This window comes from Physella acuta, unplaced genomic scaffold, assembly GCF_028476545.2.
Source record: "Physella acuta isolate Inbredline_101_S28 unplaced genomic scaffold, ASM2847654v3 ptg001699l, whole genome shotgun sequence".
Classification (NCBI taxonomy): Eukaryota; Metazoa; Mollusca; class Gastropoda; family Physidae; genus Physella; species Physella acuta.
Genome location: NW_026733212.1, coordinates 57524 through 72486, shown reverse-complemented (window position 1 = coordinate 72486; position 14963 = coordinate 57524). Strand labels below are relative to the sequence as shown.

Sequence of the window (14963 nt, the reverse complement as noted above, 5' to 3'; positions counted from 1 at the left end):
TGTTAAAACAGTAATTTTTAATGTAATTTGTTTTAAAAAATTAATTAAAGTAATTATAAAATTCATATTAATTTTATGATGTTTCACTTTTTTTCTGTTTTCTTACAGGTAGCTTAATGTGGAGGGTAAAAATTAAATTCAAAAGAGCAACCTATCAAGTTAAAGTCAGCATAGGAACAAAAATTGAACTATTAACATTATTGTTGAATACATTTTATACAATACACCAAGTTTCATTCACAATAAATTAAAAATAACAACAATCTTCATTCTTTTCATGGGCTCACCTGTACAATAGACTTACTCTGCTCAAAGACACAAGACTAATTCTTGGGTCAGGACATTTTGGCAGGGGTAATTTATCACATTTCGAACAGACAAACCTTCAATCACATCACTCATACAAAGCATACATTCAAGGGAGATCATTCATAATCATTATCCTGTTTCACTGTAGTAGCTTGTCTCCCATTATTGTTATCTGTGTAATAGTATTCCTCCTCTAAATCATCATCCAAGTAGTCATCCTCTATGGGCTGTACCACTTTACTCTTGGCTGCATTTTTCAGGTATTCACGCCCACTCCAGTCTGGGTCATGGGGGAATCGATTTTCTGGGGGGGGGGAAAAAAATTAAAAATTAAAAGAATTTGCTTTATAAAATAATATTTGAGAAAATAAAAATCCAAAAAAAAAAAATGCATTTTTTAATAATTTGTTGCATGTTTTAGAACATATAATATGTTAAATATATAATAAGTTTTAAAAACATATATACTAAAAGCTTCTTCGTAGTAAGTTATTGTTAATTCCTGTTTCTATTCAAGTGAGTTCTCTCAACTTTGCATTTAAGTTTATCTAATGACAAAGAAAAATTTCAAATCTAATTTGATTAGAAATTATTTAATAAAAATAAATAATATAATTGTAAAAAGTTGGAGAAAATTAAAGCATAAAGAAACTATCAGAAAAAAAAATTGTGGGAAATTAAAAACTTTTTGCTCAGTTTGCCACTTTGGTACCTTTTCATTTTTCAGAATCTTTTTGTGCTATAAATTCAGTAATTTTTTAATCAAAATTTATTAGGCTATAAATAAGTCATATACATCTTAATTACTAAGCAAAAGGTTACATTAATACCAACAATTAAAATAATCTTCATATTCAAGTCTTAAAATCACTCAATTAATTCCTTACTTTTTATTCTATAGCAGAAAATTGTGATTATTGGCCCTTTATTGACTTTGTAAGTTATATTTTTGTAAAGAGTAAAGTAAAACACATTTTGTCACAGGCTATTTTTTAAAATTAAATATTGCATTTCTTAAAGAGCCAAAGCATTTGAAATCAATGGATACAACCTTAAAGCATATAAATTTAATTAACCTTAGGAAAAAAATGCATAATGCAAAAACCATAATGTTACCCAAGCTCGGTAAATAAAAACCCTACCTTTTGTGTTGCCATTTTGATACATTGTTCTGATTTTTGGTCAGATAACATAAAAATTGTATTTAGTGTTTTTTTTCAACTGATTTTTTTAAGGAATTAACCGTTTTGGGGCATTAAATTTTATGTTATATCGACTTAAAATGTATGTTTTTAAATGTAAGGCTAAATTAAAAAATAATATAATGAAAAAGAAAATTCGATTCTCATTTTTTCTGTATTTAAGTCTAAGTATATTGTTAAACGTGTGAAAGTTAAAACCAGTGTTTCTTTCAGACTTTTATAGACACTCCTCTCCCTTCCTCCTTTGTGTAATGAGCAGGAGTTACAGTGTGAGAATAGATGACATGGTGTGTTTGGTTGGTGTGTTACGGTGAGGCATGCTTGTAGCATAATTTTTGTAATACTTTACTAGCCTCTTACATTAATATTCCTTCAATATTTTATTAATTCTATTAATTCCAAACTTTAGGGAAATTGTAACTAGGAATGATATTAAGAATACAGGTTATTTGACACAATAGATAAGTAGTATGTTAAGATGGGGGTCGGTATGGCCTAGAGGTAGGGTGCTAGAATGCTAATTAAGTGTCTTAAGTCGAGTCCGGTTTCAAGTCAGCAGAATGTTCATGAGTCCACCCAGCTCTGATGGGTACCTATCTAACATTAGGGAAAGTAAGGGCAGCTGGGCATAGTTCTGCTCAAACTATCCCAACATATGCCAAGGTATCAGAAACAGGTAAACTCTACTTCACTTGCCCCATGGACTGTTGGGCTCAAAAAAAAAAGAACTTTAAAGTTAAAGAAGGGTGGTGTAAGAAAGTAGAATGGGGAAGGGAGCAGGCATAGTCAGTAGTTTGTGGGGTGTAGTGCTGCCCACTAATAGTTTTCCAACAGTAAACTTAGTTGTGTAGTAAGAAAATAAAATTGAAAAAGAAAAAGCTAAGTAAGTCCATATTCAATATGTTTACTTTGGATAACAATTAACCTCTGAAAATTTATCTTTGGGATTAAATTAAAAACAAGGTAAGAATAACATAGCAGTTAACCTGTATGCTTACTTTGGTTACTGCGGATGTAACAATCTTTACTGGTTTTGCAGTGTTTTAATTTCTTGAGCTGGTCATGAAGCTGCTGGATGATGCCGTAATTTAGTTCGGTCACCACATTCTTCAGCTGTGGAGGAGAGAATGTCAATGGTAAATTACACAGAGGAATAGAGTCAGTTCAGAATGGCAAGAGAATACTAAAGGTTGTCAATTTATAGCCAAAGAGGATCATGGAATCTCATGAAGAATGTGATGGACTATAAATTATAATACCTGATGAGGGTCCTTTAGATCATAGAAGCTCATGAAGGATGTAATCACTTACCTGATGAGGGTCCTTCTTGAGATCATAGCATCTTATGAAGGATGTTATCACTTACCTGATGAGGGTCCTTCTTGAGATCATAGAATCTCATGAAGGATGTTATCACTTACCTGATGAAGTTCTTGAGATCATAGAAGCTCATGAAGGATGTAATCACTTACCTGATGAAGTTCTTGAGATCATAGAATTACATAAAGGATGTAATCACTTACCTGATGAGGGTCCTTCTTGAGATCATAGAATTACATGAAGGATGTAATCACTTACCTGATGAGGGTCCTTCTTGAGATCATAGAATTACATAAAGGATGTAATCACTTACCTGATGAGGGTCCTTCTTGAGATCATAGAAGCTCATGAAAGATGTGATGAACTCACAGTAGAGGAAGTCGTGAGTCTGGTTGATGGTCCTCAGACACCAGTACGTGTTGTTGTTGGCGTTGGCACAAAAGCAGAAGGGTCCGTCTGGGAATAGCAGAGGGACAATGGGAAATCAATCAGCAGAGGAACAATGAGAAATTAATGAGGTGGAGATGTTTGTATTCCCTTCATTAGGAATTAAAGAAATGTTGCTATTTTCCATCAATGGATGAATTACTAATTAATAAGGACCTGTTGGTTTTCCAGTCAAGAGACGAATTAGGAATTAATTACAAAGTGTGGGTATTTCTATCAATGGAGGAGTTAAGAACTAATTAGGAAGTGTTGGTATTCCCATTAAGTTATCAGTTTGGAATTAATAAGGCAGTGTTGGAATTCCCAGTTTCTGACTTAGGCAGCAGCTAGATGTGTATTTTGTTATGTAACATTTAATAAATTGAAAAGTCGTCAGCAGCTTGTAAAACACGCTAAGCCCTGTTATTTGCTTTACTTACAAGGTAAACATTACAATCGTAATTTCATTCATAAAGTTAAAAACTCTTTAAATAAGACTTTTTGTTGAAATAATTTTGAAAACATTTTAAGAATGCATTTTATTTTAGTTTTGAATATTTAATTACTCAACACTACATTTTAAAGTTCCATTTTAAACTTTACGGCCCAAGGGGTAAATGAAGTAGAGTTTTACTTGTTTCTGTTACCCCGGCATATGAAGGGAGAGTGTGGTCAGCCTTTTGCCCAGCTGTCTTTATTTTCCCAAACATGAGTTAAGTACCAATTAGTGCTGGATAGACTCAAGGACATTCTACTGACTTTAACCCAAATGGGAACTCAAGACTTTCAAGTTAACACTCTAGCGTTCAAACACTGGGCCACGCTGTCACATAAACACTCAATTCACCATTAAAACAAAATTGTTTTAAAAGGAAAAAGGTAATGAGCAAGAAAGGGTTAACACTCACAGTTCCAGTAGGGCGGGGTCTTCCAATGTTCGTTGTCGTGTGTGAAGCAGTTCATGCTCTTCATGTTACAAAAGTTGCTTTGTTTACGTTTCCTCCGCATCCGTCTCAGACGTTTACGTTCTTCCTGGTTGAGAATTTTTTCCTCCTGTAGGGTGAGGTTGCTGTCAATCTTCCTGTAACAGTTCAAAGTGATTTCAATACAAGCACAGGTGAGTGTCTGGGTAATGTAAGCAGCACTTAAGACATGACCAGGTGGAACTCATTAACAAGGGGATAGATGATACAAGTGAGAAAAGATAAAAATTGTTGTCAGAGATATATTGTCTTTAGGATATTTTGTAATAAAATCTTTTGTCCTCTGGAATATTTTGTCCTTGGGGATATATTTGTCTGAGAAATTGGTTGGAGAAATATTTTCCTGGGATATTTTGTGCTGTCACCACTGAAATCATTTAAAAACATTCAAATTTTTGTAAGCTTTAATTTTTAACACAAAATTTCCAAAAAAATGGTTCTCTACAACCTACATTTATCTGAAAAGCCCTATTGTGAAAATGTACAAAAAACAACAGATGTTTTACATTTTCTACCCACTACAATTGTGTTCACTTGTTTTACTGTCAATGATGGTTTAATGTCAGTGACAAAACATTATTTTACAGTCAATGATGAATATAGGTTTACGGTCATTGATGAATGTAGGTTTAATGTCAGTGGTGAATATAGGTTTAACGTTAATGATGAATATAGGTTTAATATCAGTGATGAATATAGGTTTAATGTCAGTGACGAATATAGGTTTAATGTCAGTAATGAATGTAGGTTTAACATCAGTGACAAATATAGGTTTAACATCAGTGATAAAAATATAGGTTTAATGTCAGTGACAAATATAGGTTAAGACAACTCACTTCCCTCTGCGAGTTTCGATGACGTTCCCCATCTCGTCACACACACAGAACTCATGATCCTTGAAATCAAAGCTGACGTCTTCCTCCTCTTCATGGTCGATGGCATCCTGAGGCTTCTGTTCTCTGAGATGTCTTCGAATATCCTGTGTGAAATGTGTTAAATCAATTTTCTGGCAATTTAATAATCTGTCACAGTTATTCTCTTATGTTAATCTTCTATCACATTAATCTTTGGTCATATTAATCTTCTGTGGGATTAATCTTCTGTTTCGCTATAACTTGCTCACATTCATAACCTACAAAACACCACTTGCCACTTAAAAAAAATTCTATCCTCCATCTTTTTTCAAGAGTGTGAATCTTACTTTTTTTAAATAATTTTTTTTAAGTTTTTCAAAACGTTCATGCAGGTTTTAAAACAAAATATTTTTTTAAAGTACACAGCAATTAAAATGTCTTATGCTTATTAACTAAAGACTTTAACATTTATCACATTCACAAATGATTGAACGTTACTAAGGGAGATTAAGGGAGTAGCCCAAAACCGAGTCCAAATGTGTAATTGCAGTCCTTTGCTCTCCAGGGGGCCACAAAGGAACAATGATGATGATGATATATGAATTTTAAAGAAAAACTAATTTAAAAAAAGTTCAATTAAACACAATGCAATGTTGAAGAATATGAGTTTACATGTAAATATATTTCATGAAAAACTCACCCTTAAGTCCTCCAGAGCTTTTCTGTACTCCTTGATCATAGTGTCCACAGTCTCCTTGTGGCTCTCCCATTCTGAGGCCTTTTGATAGATGTCAAGGTCACACGTGACCGACTGATTGGATAAAATTCTACACCGTCTGTTTAGCATCGCCTCAAAACCAGCTAATAAAAAAGTAGCATAGTGACATTCAAAATGCTTCTTATCAAGATCAAATAAATTTTATTGTTAAACTAAAATTCTACACAGTCTGTTTAGCATTGTCACAAAAACGCCTAAAAAATAAACACCAACATTCAAATGAATATACCAAGATAAAATAAAAAAGAAATTTGTTTTTTTTTCCATAGTCTCATGTGTTCTATCAAGTTGGAAACTCACGGGGGTCGGCATGGTCGAGTCGGTAAAGCTCATGGTTGCTAAACCGAAAAGTCTCGAGTTCGAACCCTCGGGCAGATGAGGCTCGTTAGCTGGGGACAGCCACTCTTCTAGGAGAGACAACTCCAAATTTAAACAACTGCTGCCTTGTAGTTTGTTCTTGGTTGGACAAAGGCTATGGAAGCAAATCCAAACAGAACAGCAGGCTGAAATCGGAGTCAATGGCCTCAATGGCGCATAACCAGTTGACACGTAACGCTTAATTGTGTTGGAGGCGTGGTCGAGTCGGCAAAAAGCTCATGTTTGATAAATTCTACCAAAGTCTCGAGTTCAAACCCACTGGCAGATAAATCTCGATCCTCTTCAACACTAATAATTAAGAACGAAGAAGAAGAAGAAGAAGGAAACTCACGGAATGTTCCGTTAAATAAAGGCGCAAGAGCCACGCTGGTCTCCAGGTTCCTTCTGTACCGCTGTAGCTTGTTCATTCCTGACACAAAATGGAACATGTTACATCAGCAACACAAAAAGTACAAAAAAGTTAGTAATCCTCGGACCAGTGTTAGACATTTGACTCTTCCAATGTAAAACTGTTAAGTTATTAATAGTATAGTGCATAAAGTATGTCAGATGTTGTGGCCTAGTGGTAGAGTGCTAGACTATAGCCCAAAAGTCTTGAGTTCAAATCCGGATTCAAGTCAGTAGAACGTCTTTTAGTCCACCAGTTCTGATGGGTACCTGACTCATTTTAGGGAAAGTAAAAAGGCAGCTAGGCATGATGCTGACCACATCATCTCTTCATATGCCGAGGTCACAGAAACAAGTGAACTCTACTTCACTTTCCTCATGGACAGTCAGGTTAAAAAAAAAAAAACTTTAAAAGTTAAGGCTGGTATTTTTTATTAAATTTGACAGCAAAAATTCTTGGCTATGTAACCTAATCAATACTTTAGAGCTGCCACAAAAATTAATATTAAAATAATTTTTAAAATTAATTTGAATTAATCAATAAAAAATTTAAACAATCACAAAAATATTAATTTAAATTGATTAATTAAAAATTAAAATAAACGAATTGTAATGATTAAACTTGTTAAAACAAAAAAAAAAGACTAAAGAAAATAAATCCTTTTTTTTGTCAGGACAGAGCGGAATGGCGGAGATTTGTTACTGCCCTACATTCCACAGGGAGTGATGAGGATTAAGTAAGTAAGTTGAGAAAACAAATAAGTGCTAGCTCACTCTTGTCCCTGATGTGTCTCTTCCTGAACTCCTTCTGCTGACGTTCCAGTCTGTTCTGTTTCCTGTGTCTCCTGGAGCGACACGGACAGGTATAGGTCATAGGCTGGGTTGGCTGGGGCTGGTCTTTCAAAACTGCTGAACTGTCATTTGTTTTGTTGTGTCGGCATTTCAACTTTTTAAGTACGCCGTCTTGCTCCATACAATACCATTTCTGAAAGTTTTTTAAATAAATATATATATATTCTGTAAATAGTTCAGATTTAGGGTTGGGTGAGTCCCCATGATGTCATTACTGAGTCCACCAAATTCTGATGCGTACATGACCCGTATTAGGGTGAGCAAAGGTTGCTGGGCATAGTGTTGATCACACAATCCCTTTATATGCAAAGTTGCTGTTGCAGTTTTAACAGGAGAACTCTACTTCACCTTCTCCAATGGACCGTAATGTTAACATACATACAGACCATTTATAGGTGGTTTACAAATTAAACAAACATTAAACTAGGAATTATAAACTTATCTATGTGTTAAATGCATTAGTGTATCAAGGTGGGTGACACCATTTAGGAGATGACACCAAATCAAAATTAGTTTTCTAACAAAACAATGCTTTATCCAGTTAAGTAGACAAAATAAAAAGCAAAAATATTGCAGAAGTAGCCACTCTGATTTACTGTTTTAAGTGAAGCCCTATAACTATAAGCCACTAGTAACAGGTTTACCTGCTGTGGTTTACATGGAGGCTGGAATTCTTTCTTCTCACAGTCAGCATTTTGTTTGCGTGCCGCGGCTGAGATGTAGTAGTGCATCTGTTTGGAGCTGCCTTGTTGGTTGAGGATCGTCATTTCCTCCTCTTTCATCTTCTGTTTCAACATTTTCTCTGTCAGTTTTCTGATAAACAAAATATTTTCTGTTTCAACATTTTCTCTGTCAGTTTTCTGATAAACAAAATATTTTCTGTTTCAACATTTTCTCTGTCAGTTTTCTGATAAACAAAATATTTTCTGTTTCAACATTTTCTCTGTCAGTTTTCTGATAAACAAAATATTTTCTGTTTCAACATTTTCTCTGTCAGTTTTCTGATAAACAAAATATTTTCTGTTTCAACATTTTCTCTGTCAGTTTTCTGATAAACAAAATATTTTCTGTTTCAACATTTTCTCTGTCAGTTTTCTGATAAACAAAATATTTTTTCTGTTTCAACATTTTCTCTGTCAGTTTTCTGATAAACAAAATATTTTTCTGTTTCAACATTTTCTCTGTCAGTTTTCTGATAAGTAAAATATTTTCTGTTTCAACATTTTCTCTGTCAGTTTTCTGATAAACAAAATATTTTTTCTGTTTCAACATTTTCTCTGTCAGTTTTCTGATAAATTAAAAAAAAAATTATTTCAACATTTTCTCTGTCAGTTTTCTGATAAACAAAATATTTTCTGTTTCAATATTTTCTCTGTCAGTTTCCTAATAAACAAATAAAAATTTATTTCAAAATTTTCCCGGTCATTTTGCCAAAAAAAAAAAAAAAAAAAAAAATTCAGTTAGGGGCCTACATGTTCTCTAACAGTTTTCTGATAAAGTAAAAAAAAATGTCTATTCCAACATTTTCTGTCAATTATTTAATATAAATGTGTTTATTTTTTCTCTATAGTTTTCTGATAAATATTTCTGTTTCATTACTTTCTATTAATTTTTAAATAAAAGAAAAATTATCTGTTCCTAATTTACATTTAATATTTGTCAGACACTGTGAGTAACATCTAGACCAGCATTTGAGCGCATGTGCTCTGGTGTACTCACCCTCTCTCAAACAGTATAGTGTCCCTCCACGGTGGCTGGGTGCTCACAAATCCACGGTTGTCCACGCTGGGGATGACAGAAATATCAACAACATCAAAGAGGGTTTTATACAGGCTTCATCATCATCTTTTCTCATTCATGCCTAAGACACAAGGGGCAGTTGAAGTAGAGTTCATCTGTTTAAATCACTTCTGCATACTGGGGGATAGTGTGATGAGCACTATGCCCAGCTGTATTTGTTTCCCTAACATGAGTCAGGTACCAATTAGAGCTGGGTGGACTCAGAGATGTCCTATAGGTTCTCACACTGGGTGCAAACTTGAGACTTTTTGGGTGAACAATTATGAATGCTGCCATCCGACCATGCCATCTCATTTCTATGGGTTTAGCAGTTTTAAAATAAAGTGTAGGCCTATGTGTTGCAATTAAATCATGTCATTTAGTAAAATGCTCAGAAAAACAGAAGATTACAGAAAGTAGGTAGTAGGGTGTGTGTGTTGTAATCAAATCTTATGGATAAATGTTTTTAAAAAAACACAAAAGACTACATTAACAACAGTTTAAAAACTGGGGTATCATATAACTTCAGCAGTTTTAAAACATTAAGTATACATTGCTATTAAATCATATACATCAATGTTTTGAGAAATGATTAAAAAACAAAAGCACTATTCAGACCTGTAGTTGGAAGAGTTTTTTTTCTTTTTGCTATATGTTTTTACATTAACAACAACTTTGATGTTGACTAACTGTTTAGGTACAACTCACTTGCTTTGATCCTTGGCTGTTTTGATGAGCTTGAGGAAAGATTCTCCGTCCATGTGCTCTGGGACTGTTCCCCCAGCCATTTCAATCAATGTTGGGGCGATGTCGATGTTGGTGACTATGTTGGAGATGCTGTGTTGGACAATTTAGTCATTTGGTGAGTACAATAGAGCCATTATCAACATGGACAAAAGATAATAATCTAGACAATGAGATAATCAACTTGGACAATAAAAGATCATCAAGTTAGACAATGAGGTCATCAACATGGACAATGTGATCTTATCACAATGACTTGTAAATGGTTTACTTATGACTTACAAGGCCTACAATGACTTACAAATGACTCACTAATGACATACATGACAGGCCTATAATGACTTACAGATGACTCACTAATGACTTACAATGACAGGCCTAAAATTACTTACAGATGACTCACTAATGACTTACAATGACAGGCCTAAAATTACTTACAGATGACTCACTAATGACTTACAATGACAGGCCCATAATGACTTAGGAATGACTAACTAATAATGTACAAATGACTCACTAATGACATACAATAACAGGCCTACAATGACTTACAGATGACTCACTAATGACTTACAATGACAGGCCTATAATGACTTACAGATGACTCACTAATGACATACATGACAGGCCTATAATGACTTACAAATGACTCACTAATTACCTACAATGACTTACATAGTTCCAGGATGTATATCAGGGCCTCTAATGATGAGGGGTACACGGGTATCAAAGTCAAAGGGCATGGCCTTGCCCTTAATTAGCCCGAACTGACCCAGGTGGTAGCCGTGGTCCGATGTGTACACGATGTAGGTGTTGTCAAGTTCTTCCAGCATGGCAAGTTCTTCAACAATCTGTCGATAAGAAAATGTCAAGTTAATTTATCAAGTTCAACAATTTCTGTAAGTTACCTGTCAAATGTGTCTACCTCTCAGTTTTCAAATTTTAAATCACTTAAAACAATTTAGTTAATAAATACACTTTTCATGACATATTTCAACAATTAGTTAAAAAAAATTCATAGTTATAAAAAAATTGCATAAAACACCTACTGTCTAACAATTAATTTAAAAATAAACAAAAAAAAACAAAATAAACTGATGATTTAAAAGAAAAAAACTTGCAATTTTTGTATAAAAGAAACCCAATCCTAAGTATTTTAAGATAAAACTGCAACAATAAAAATTTAAATCAAAACAACTATATTATAAAAATAAATTCTATGAAAAGAACTAAACGTAACTAAAAAACAAAGACACAAAAGAAGAATTACCTAAAAAATGTAAAATACAATCAATCAATATAGGAAATACAACTTACACTTTCCACGAGGTCATCAACAGACTGTAATGTCTGGAGCCGGCGCCTCTGTAATAGGTCTGTGAAGATTTTGTACTGCGGGATCATGGGATAGACATTCTGCAGCAGCCATTGTTTATCAGGGTTGGGGGCGTAGTTCCATGCAGGTGTTCTGTTGATTAAAAACTGCGATTTATCTCAAGAGATCAAATGTGTGTGGTCTGCGAAAATAGATGGAACAACTTGTGCTTGTGAAGATGTGTGTCATATGAGATGTGTGATGTATAACATGTGTTGTGTACTGTATGTATGAGTGTTGTGTGTCCTCCCATGTGTACTGACCTGTGGTCTGTTCACTGACCAAGAATCTGTGATGACCTATGGCATGACCTACATGTGGTGAGTTGCCTTAATTATGACCTGCATACTAACCTGTTGTTGGCTGTACTGACCCATGAGATGACCTAGAGACTCTTGACACGACCTACTGAACTGCAGTAAGTCCTGTGTGCCTGTTACCTATGTATTGGCCTGTATATTGACCTATGACATGACCTACTGACCTTTGGCATGCACTGACTTATGACAAGTATACTGACCTGTTGTCTGTCTACTAACTCATGACATGACCTACTCACCCAAGACATGACTTGACCTGTGGTTTGTATAATGATCTATTTGTGTACTGACCAATGGCATGACCTACTGACCTGTGGTATGAACTGACATATATTGACCTGTTGTCTATACTGACTCATAACATGACCTACTCACCCATGACATGGTTTGACCTGTGGTGTGTATAATGATCTTTTTGTGTACTGACCAATGGCATGACCTACTGACCTGTGATGTGTGTGCTGACCTCTGACCTATGCGTGTACTGACCTGTGGTCTGTGTTGTTGTTAAACATGTGCTGGTACTGTGGGGCAGCATCCTCTGGGCCATGTGGCGCTGGCAGACTTAGCACCATCATCACTGGCCTGGGGAGAAAGGGAAGGAACCACTGATGCTTTTAAACAAGGGGAGAGAACTCACATAATTGTGTAAACAAGGGGAGAGAAACTCACATAATTGTGTAAACAAGGGGAGAGAACTCACATAAATTGTATAAACAAGGGGAGAGAAACTCACATAATTGTATGCAGACAAGGGGAAAGAACTCACATAAATTGTATAAACAAGGGGAGAGAAACACATTAATGTCTGCAGACATGGGGAGAGAAACATATAATTGTGTGTAAATTATGGGAGAAAAATATCACATACATTTTTAACAAGATGAGACAATTTCTCATAATTTTAAACAAGGGGATAGTATCTCTTATTCTTTTACATAAGGGGAGAGAATATATCATAATTTTAAACAAGGGGGAGATCATCTCTCATAATTACAAAAAAGGGAAAAAATCTCTCACAATTTTAATCAAGGGGAGAGTATTTCTTATTATTTTACACAGGAAGTGAATATCTCATAATTTAAAACAAGGGAGAAAACCTCTCATAGTATTGTGTATACAACAGGAGTGAAGCTCACACTATTGTATGTAAACAAGGGGAAAGAATCCCAAACAATGTTATGTAAACAAGTGGGAGGAATCTCATATTTGTATGTAAACAAAGGGAGACGAACTCTCATAGCTATATTAAGTGATAAGGGCAGATAGAGGGTTCTATAGTGGTGAACCATGAGGGGACCACATGGGTTGATGACTGACTTTCAGGATTTCATTCACACCAAGCAATGTACCCATTAGAGCGTGTTGACCAGGAACATTCAAAATGAGCTCAGCAACCAAACACACAATTTTTATTATTGAATTTCACTTAGGGGTCATTCGATTATGAGGTCCACATGGAGGAGAAGGGGGGGGGGGGTCAGAAAAAAAATTGACGTGTGGACACATGTGGACTGGGGGTGTATTTTGGGGCTAAAATATAAAAATTTTGTGGACGTCATAAATTGATAACCCCTAAGTGTAATACCAATCCACCATAATGTTCTTTGTATATAAAGACAGATAAAAGAAAAGAAAGACAATCAATGCTACACCAATACATATGTAAAGCAATCAACTACTAAGTTATATAATGTTTAGTAAAACATTCAAATTAAAGTTTAACACTTAAAAATTGCTAGTTATCTCACTTGCTGGGAAATCTCTTTTTACTTTCATGAAGAAAAGCCCTGCTCTCGTTGGCTATAAGATCGGTAAAATAATCAGCGTAGTAATTGTCAGAGTGGCGCCTCTTGACCAGGTTCTCATCCACGACGCTGTAGTTGTAGTAGCGTGTGTTCTTGATCAGACCCAGCCACCTCTGCCAGCCCGGGGGGACGTGGTTGCCGTCGTATTCGTTCAGGTACTTGCCAAAATAACCTGCAAGTGGAGAAGAGAGTATGGTTTTATATGCTAGTCTATGGTCAGGCAGGTTGCTCTAAAATGAGCATAGGAAATTATTGGACTGTTATGGCTTGGGAAGAAGTCAGCCAAACTGCTTATACTTGGGGTAAGGTCACCAGGACTGTTTTGGATTAAAGTTACTGTGACTGTCATACTTGGGATAAAGTCACTCTTACTTGTTATATTCGGGATAAAGTCACCATGACCTCTTATACTTTGGGATAAAGTCACCATGACCTCTTATACTTTGGGATAAAGTCACCATGACCTTATGTTAAGGATAAAGTCACCATGACCTCTTATACTTTGGGATAAAGTCACCATGACCTCTTATACTTTGGGATAAAGTCACCATGACCTCTTATACTTTGGAATAAAGTCACCATGACCTTATGTTAAGGATAAAGTCACCATGACCTCTTATACTTGGGATAAAGACACCATGACATCATATACTTGGGATAAAGTTACAGCCTGACCTGTAGTGTGATTTAAAAACTTAACTTGTGCTCAAACCAGAAGTCAAAACATACATGACTTTAAAAAATTGAAGGGAGACGCCACATGCCATGTTAGCATAGGGTAAAAAATATGTATCATTAGAGAATGTTTGTTTATTTTATTCCGCTAGTTGCATGACAGTGAATGGCAGCTACAGTTAAAAAATGTACATAGGAAAAAATCAAGGTGCGGATTTTAGAACCATTTATATCTACAGCCTATCAGTGCTGTATATCTACAGCCTACATGTGCTGTACAGCCTACCAGTGCTGTATATCTACAGCCTACCAGTGCTGTATATCTACAGCCTGACAGTGCTGTATATCTACAGCCTGCCAGTGTTTTACAGCCTTTATTTGCTATATATCAACAGCCTGCTAGAGCTGTTTAGCCTGCCAATGCTAGTTAACCTCAGTTTAGCCTACCAGTGCTATTTAACCTCAGTTTAGCCTGCCATTGCTATTTAACCTCAGCTTAGCCTGCCAGTGCTATTTAACCTCAGTTTAGCCTGCCAGTGCTATTTAACCTCAATTTAGCCTGCCATTGCTATTTAACCTCAGTTTAGCCTGCCAGTGCTATTTAACCTCAATTTAGCCTGCCATTGCTATTTAACCTCAGTTTAGCCTGCCAGTGCTATTTAACCTCAATTTAGCCTGCCATTGCTATTTAACCTCAGTTTAGCCTGCCAGTGCTATTTAACCTCAATTTAGCCTGCCAGTGCTATTTAACCTCAGTTTGATCAAACCCCAGG

The 14963-nt window shown here is 35.3% G+C and overlaps 1 protein-coding gene across 1 annotated transcript in view; it reads right to left on the bottom strand.

Annotated features, from left to right (window-relative positions):
- LOC131929962 (putative extracellular sulfatase Sulf-1 homolog) overlaps positions 1–14963 on the bottom strand; it is a 49076-nt gene continuing 34113 nt past the window's right edge. The window contains exons 5-19 of the mRNA XM_059286347.1: positions 13459–13687; positions 12197–12292; positions 11330–11480; positions 10688–10863; positions 9977–10105; positions 9209–9274; positions 8134–8302; positions 7412–7622; positions 6582–6659; positions 5795–5955; positions 5077–5219; positions 4166–4338; positions 3145–3287; positions 2510–2624; positions 1–613 (exon numbers count right to left, since the gene is read on the bottom strand). Of these exons, the coding sequence (XP_059142330.1) occupies positions 426–613; positions 2510–2624; positions 3145–3287; positions 4166–4338; positions 5077–5219; positions 5795–5955; positions 6582–6659; positions 7412–7622; positions 8134–8302; positions 9209–9274; positions 9977–10105; positions 10688–10863; positions 11330–11480; positions 12197–12292; positions 13459–13687 (2228 nt within the window). The 3' untranslated portion in view covers positions 1–425. The remainder of the gene's footprint in view (positions 614–2509; positions 2625–3144; positions 3288–4165; positions 4339–5076; positions 5220–5794; positions 5956–6581; positions 6660–7411; positions 7623–8133; positions 8303–9208; positions 9275–9976; positions 10106–10687; positions 10864–11329; positions 11481–12196; positions 12293–13458; positions 13688–14963) is intronic.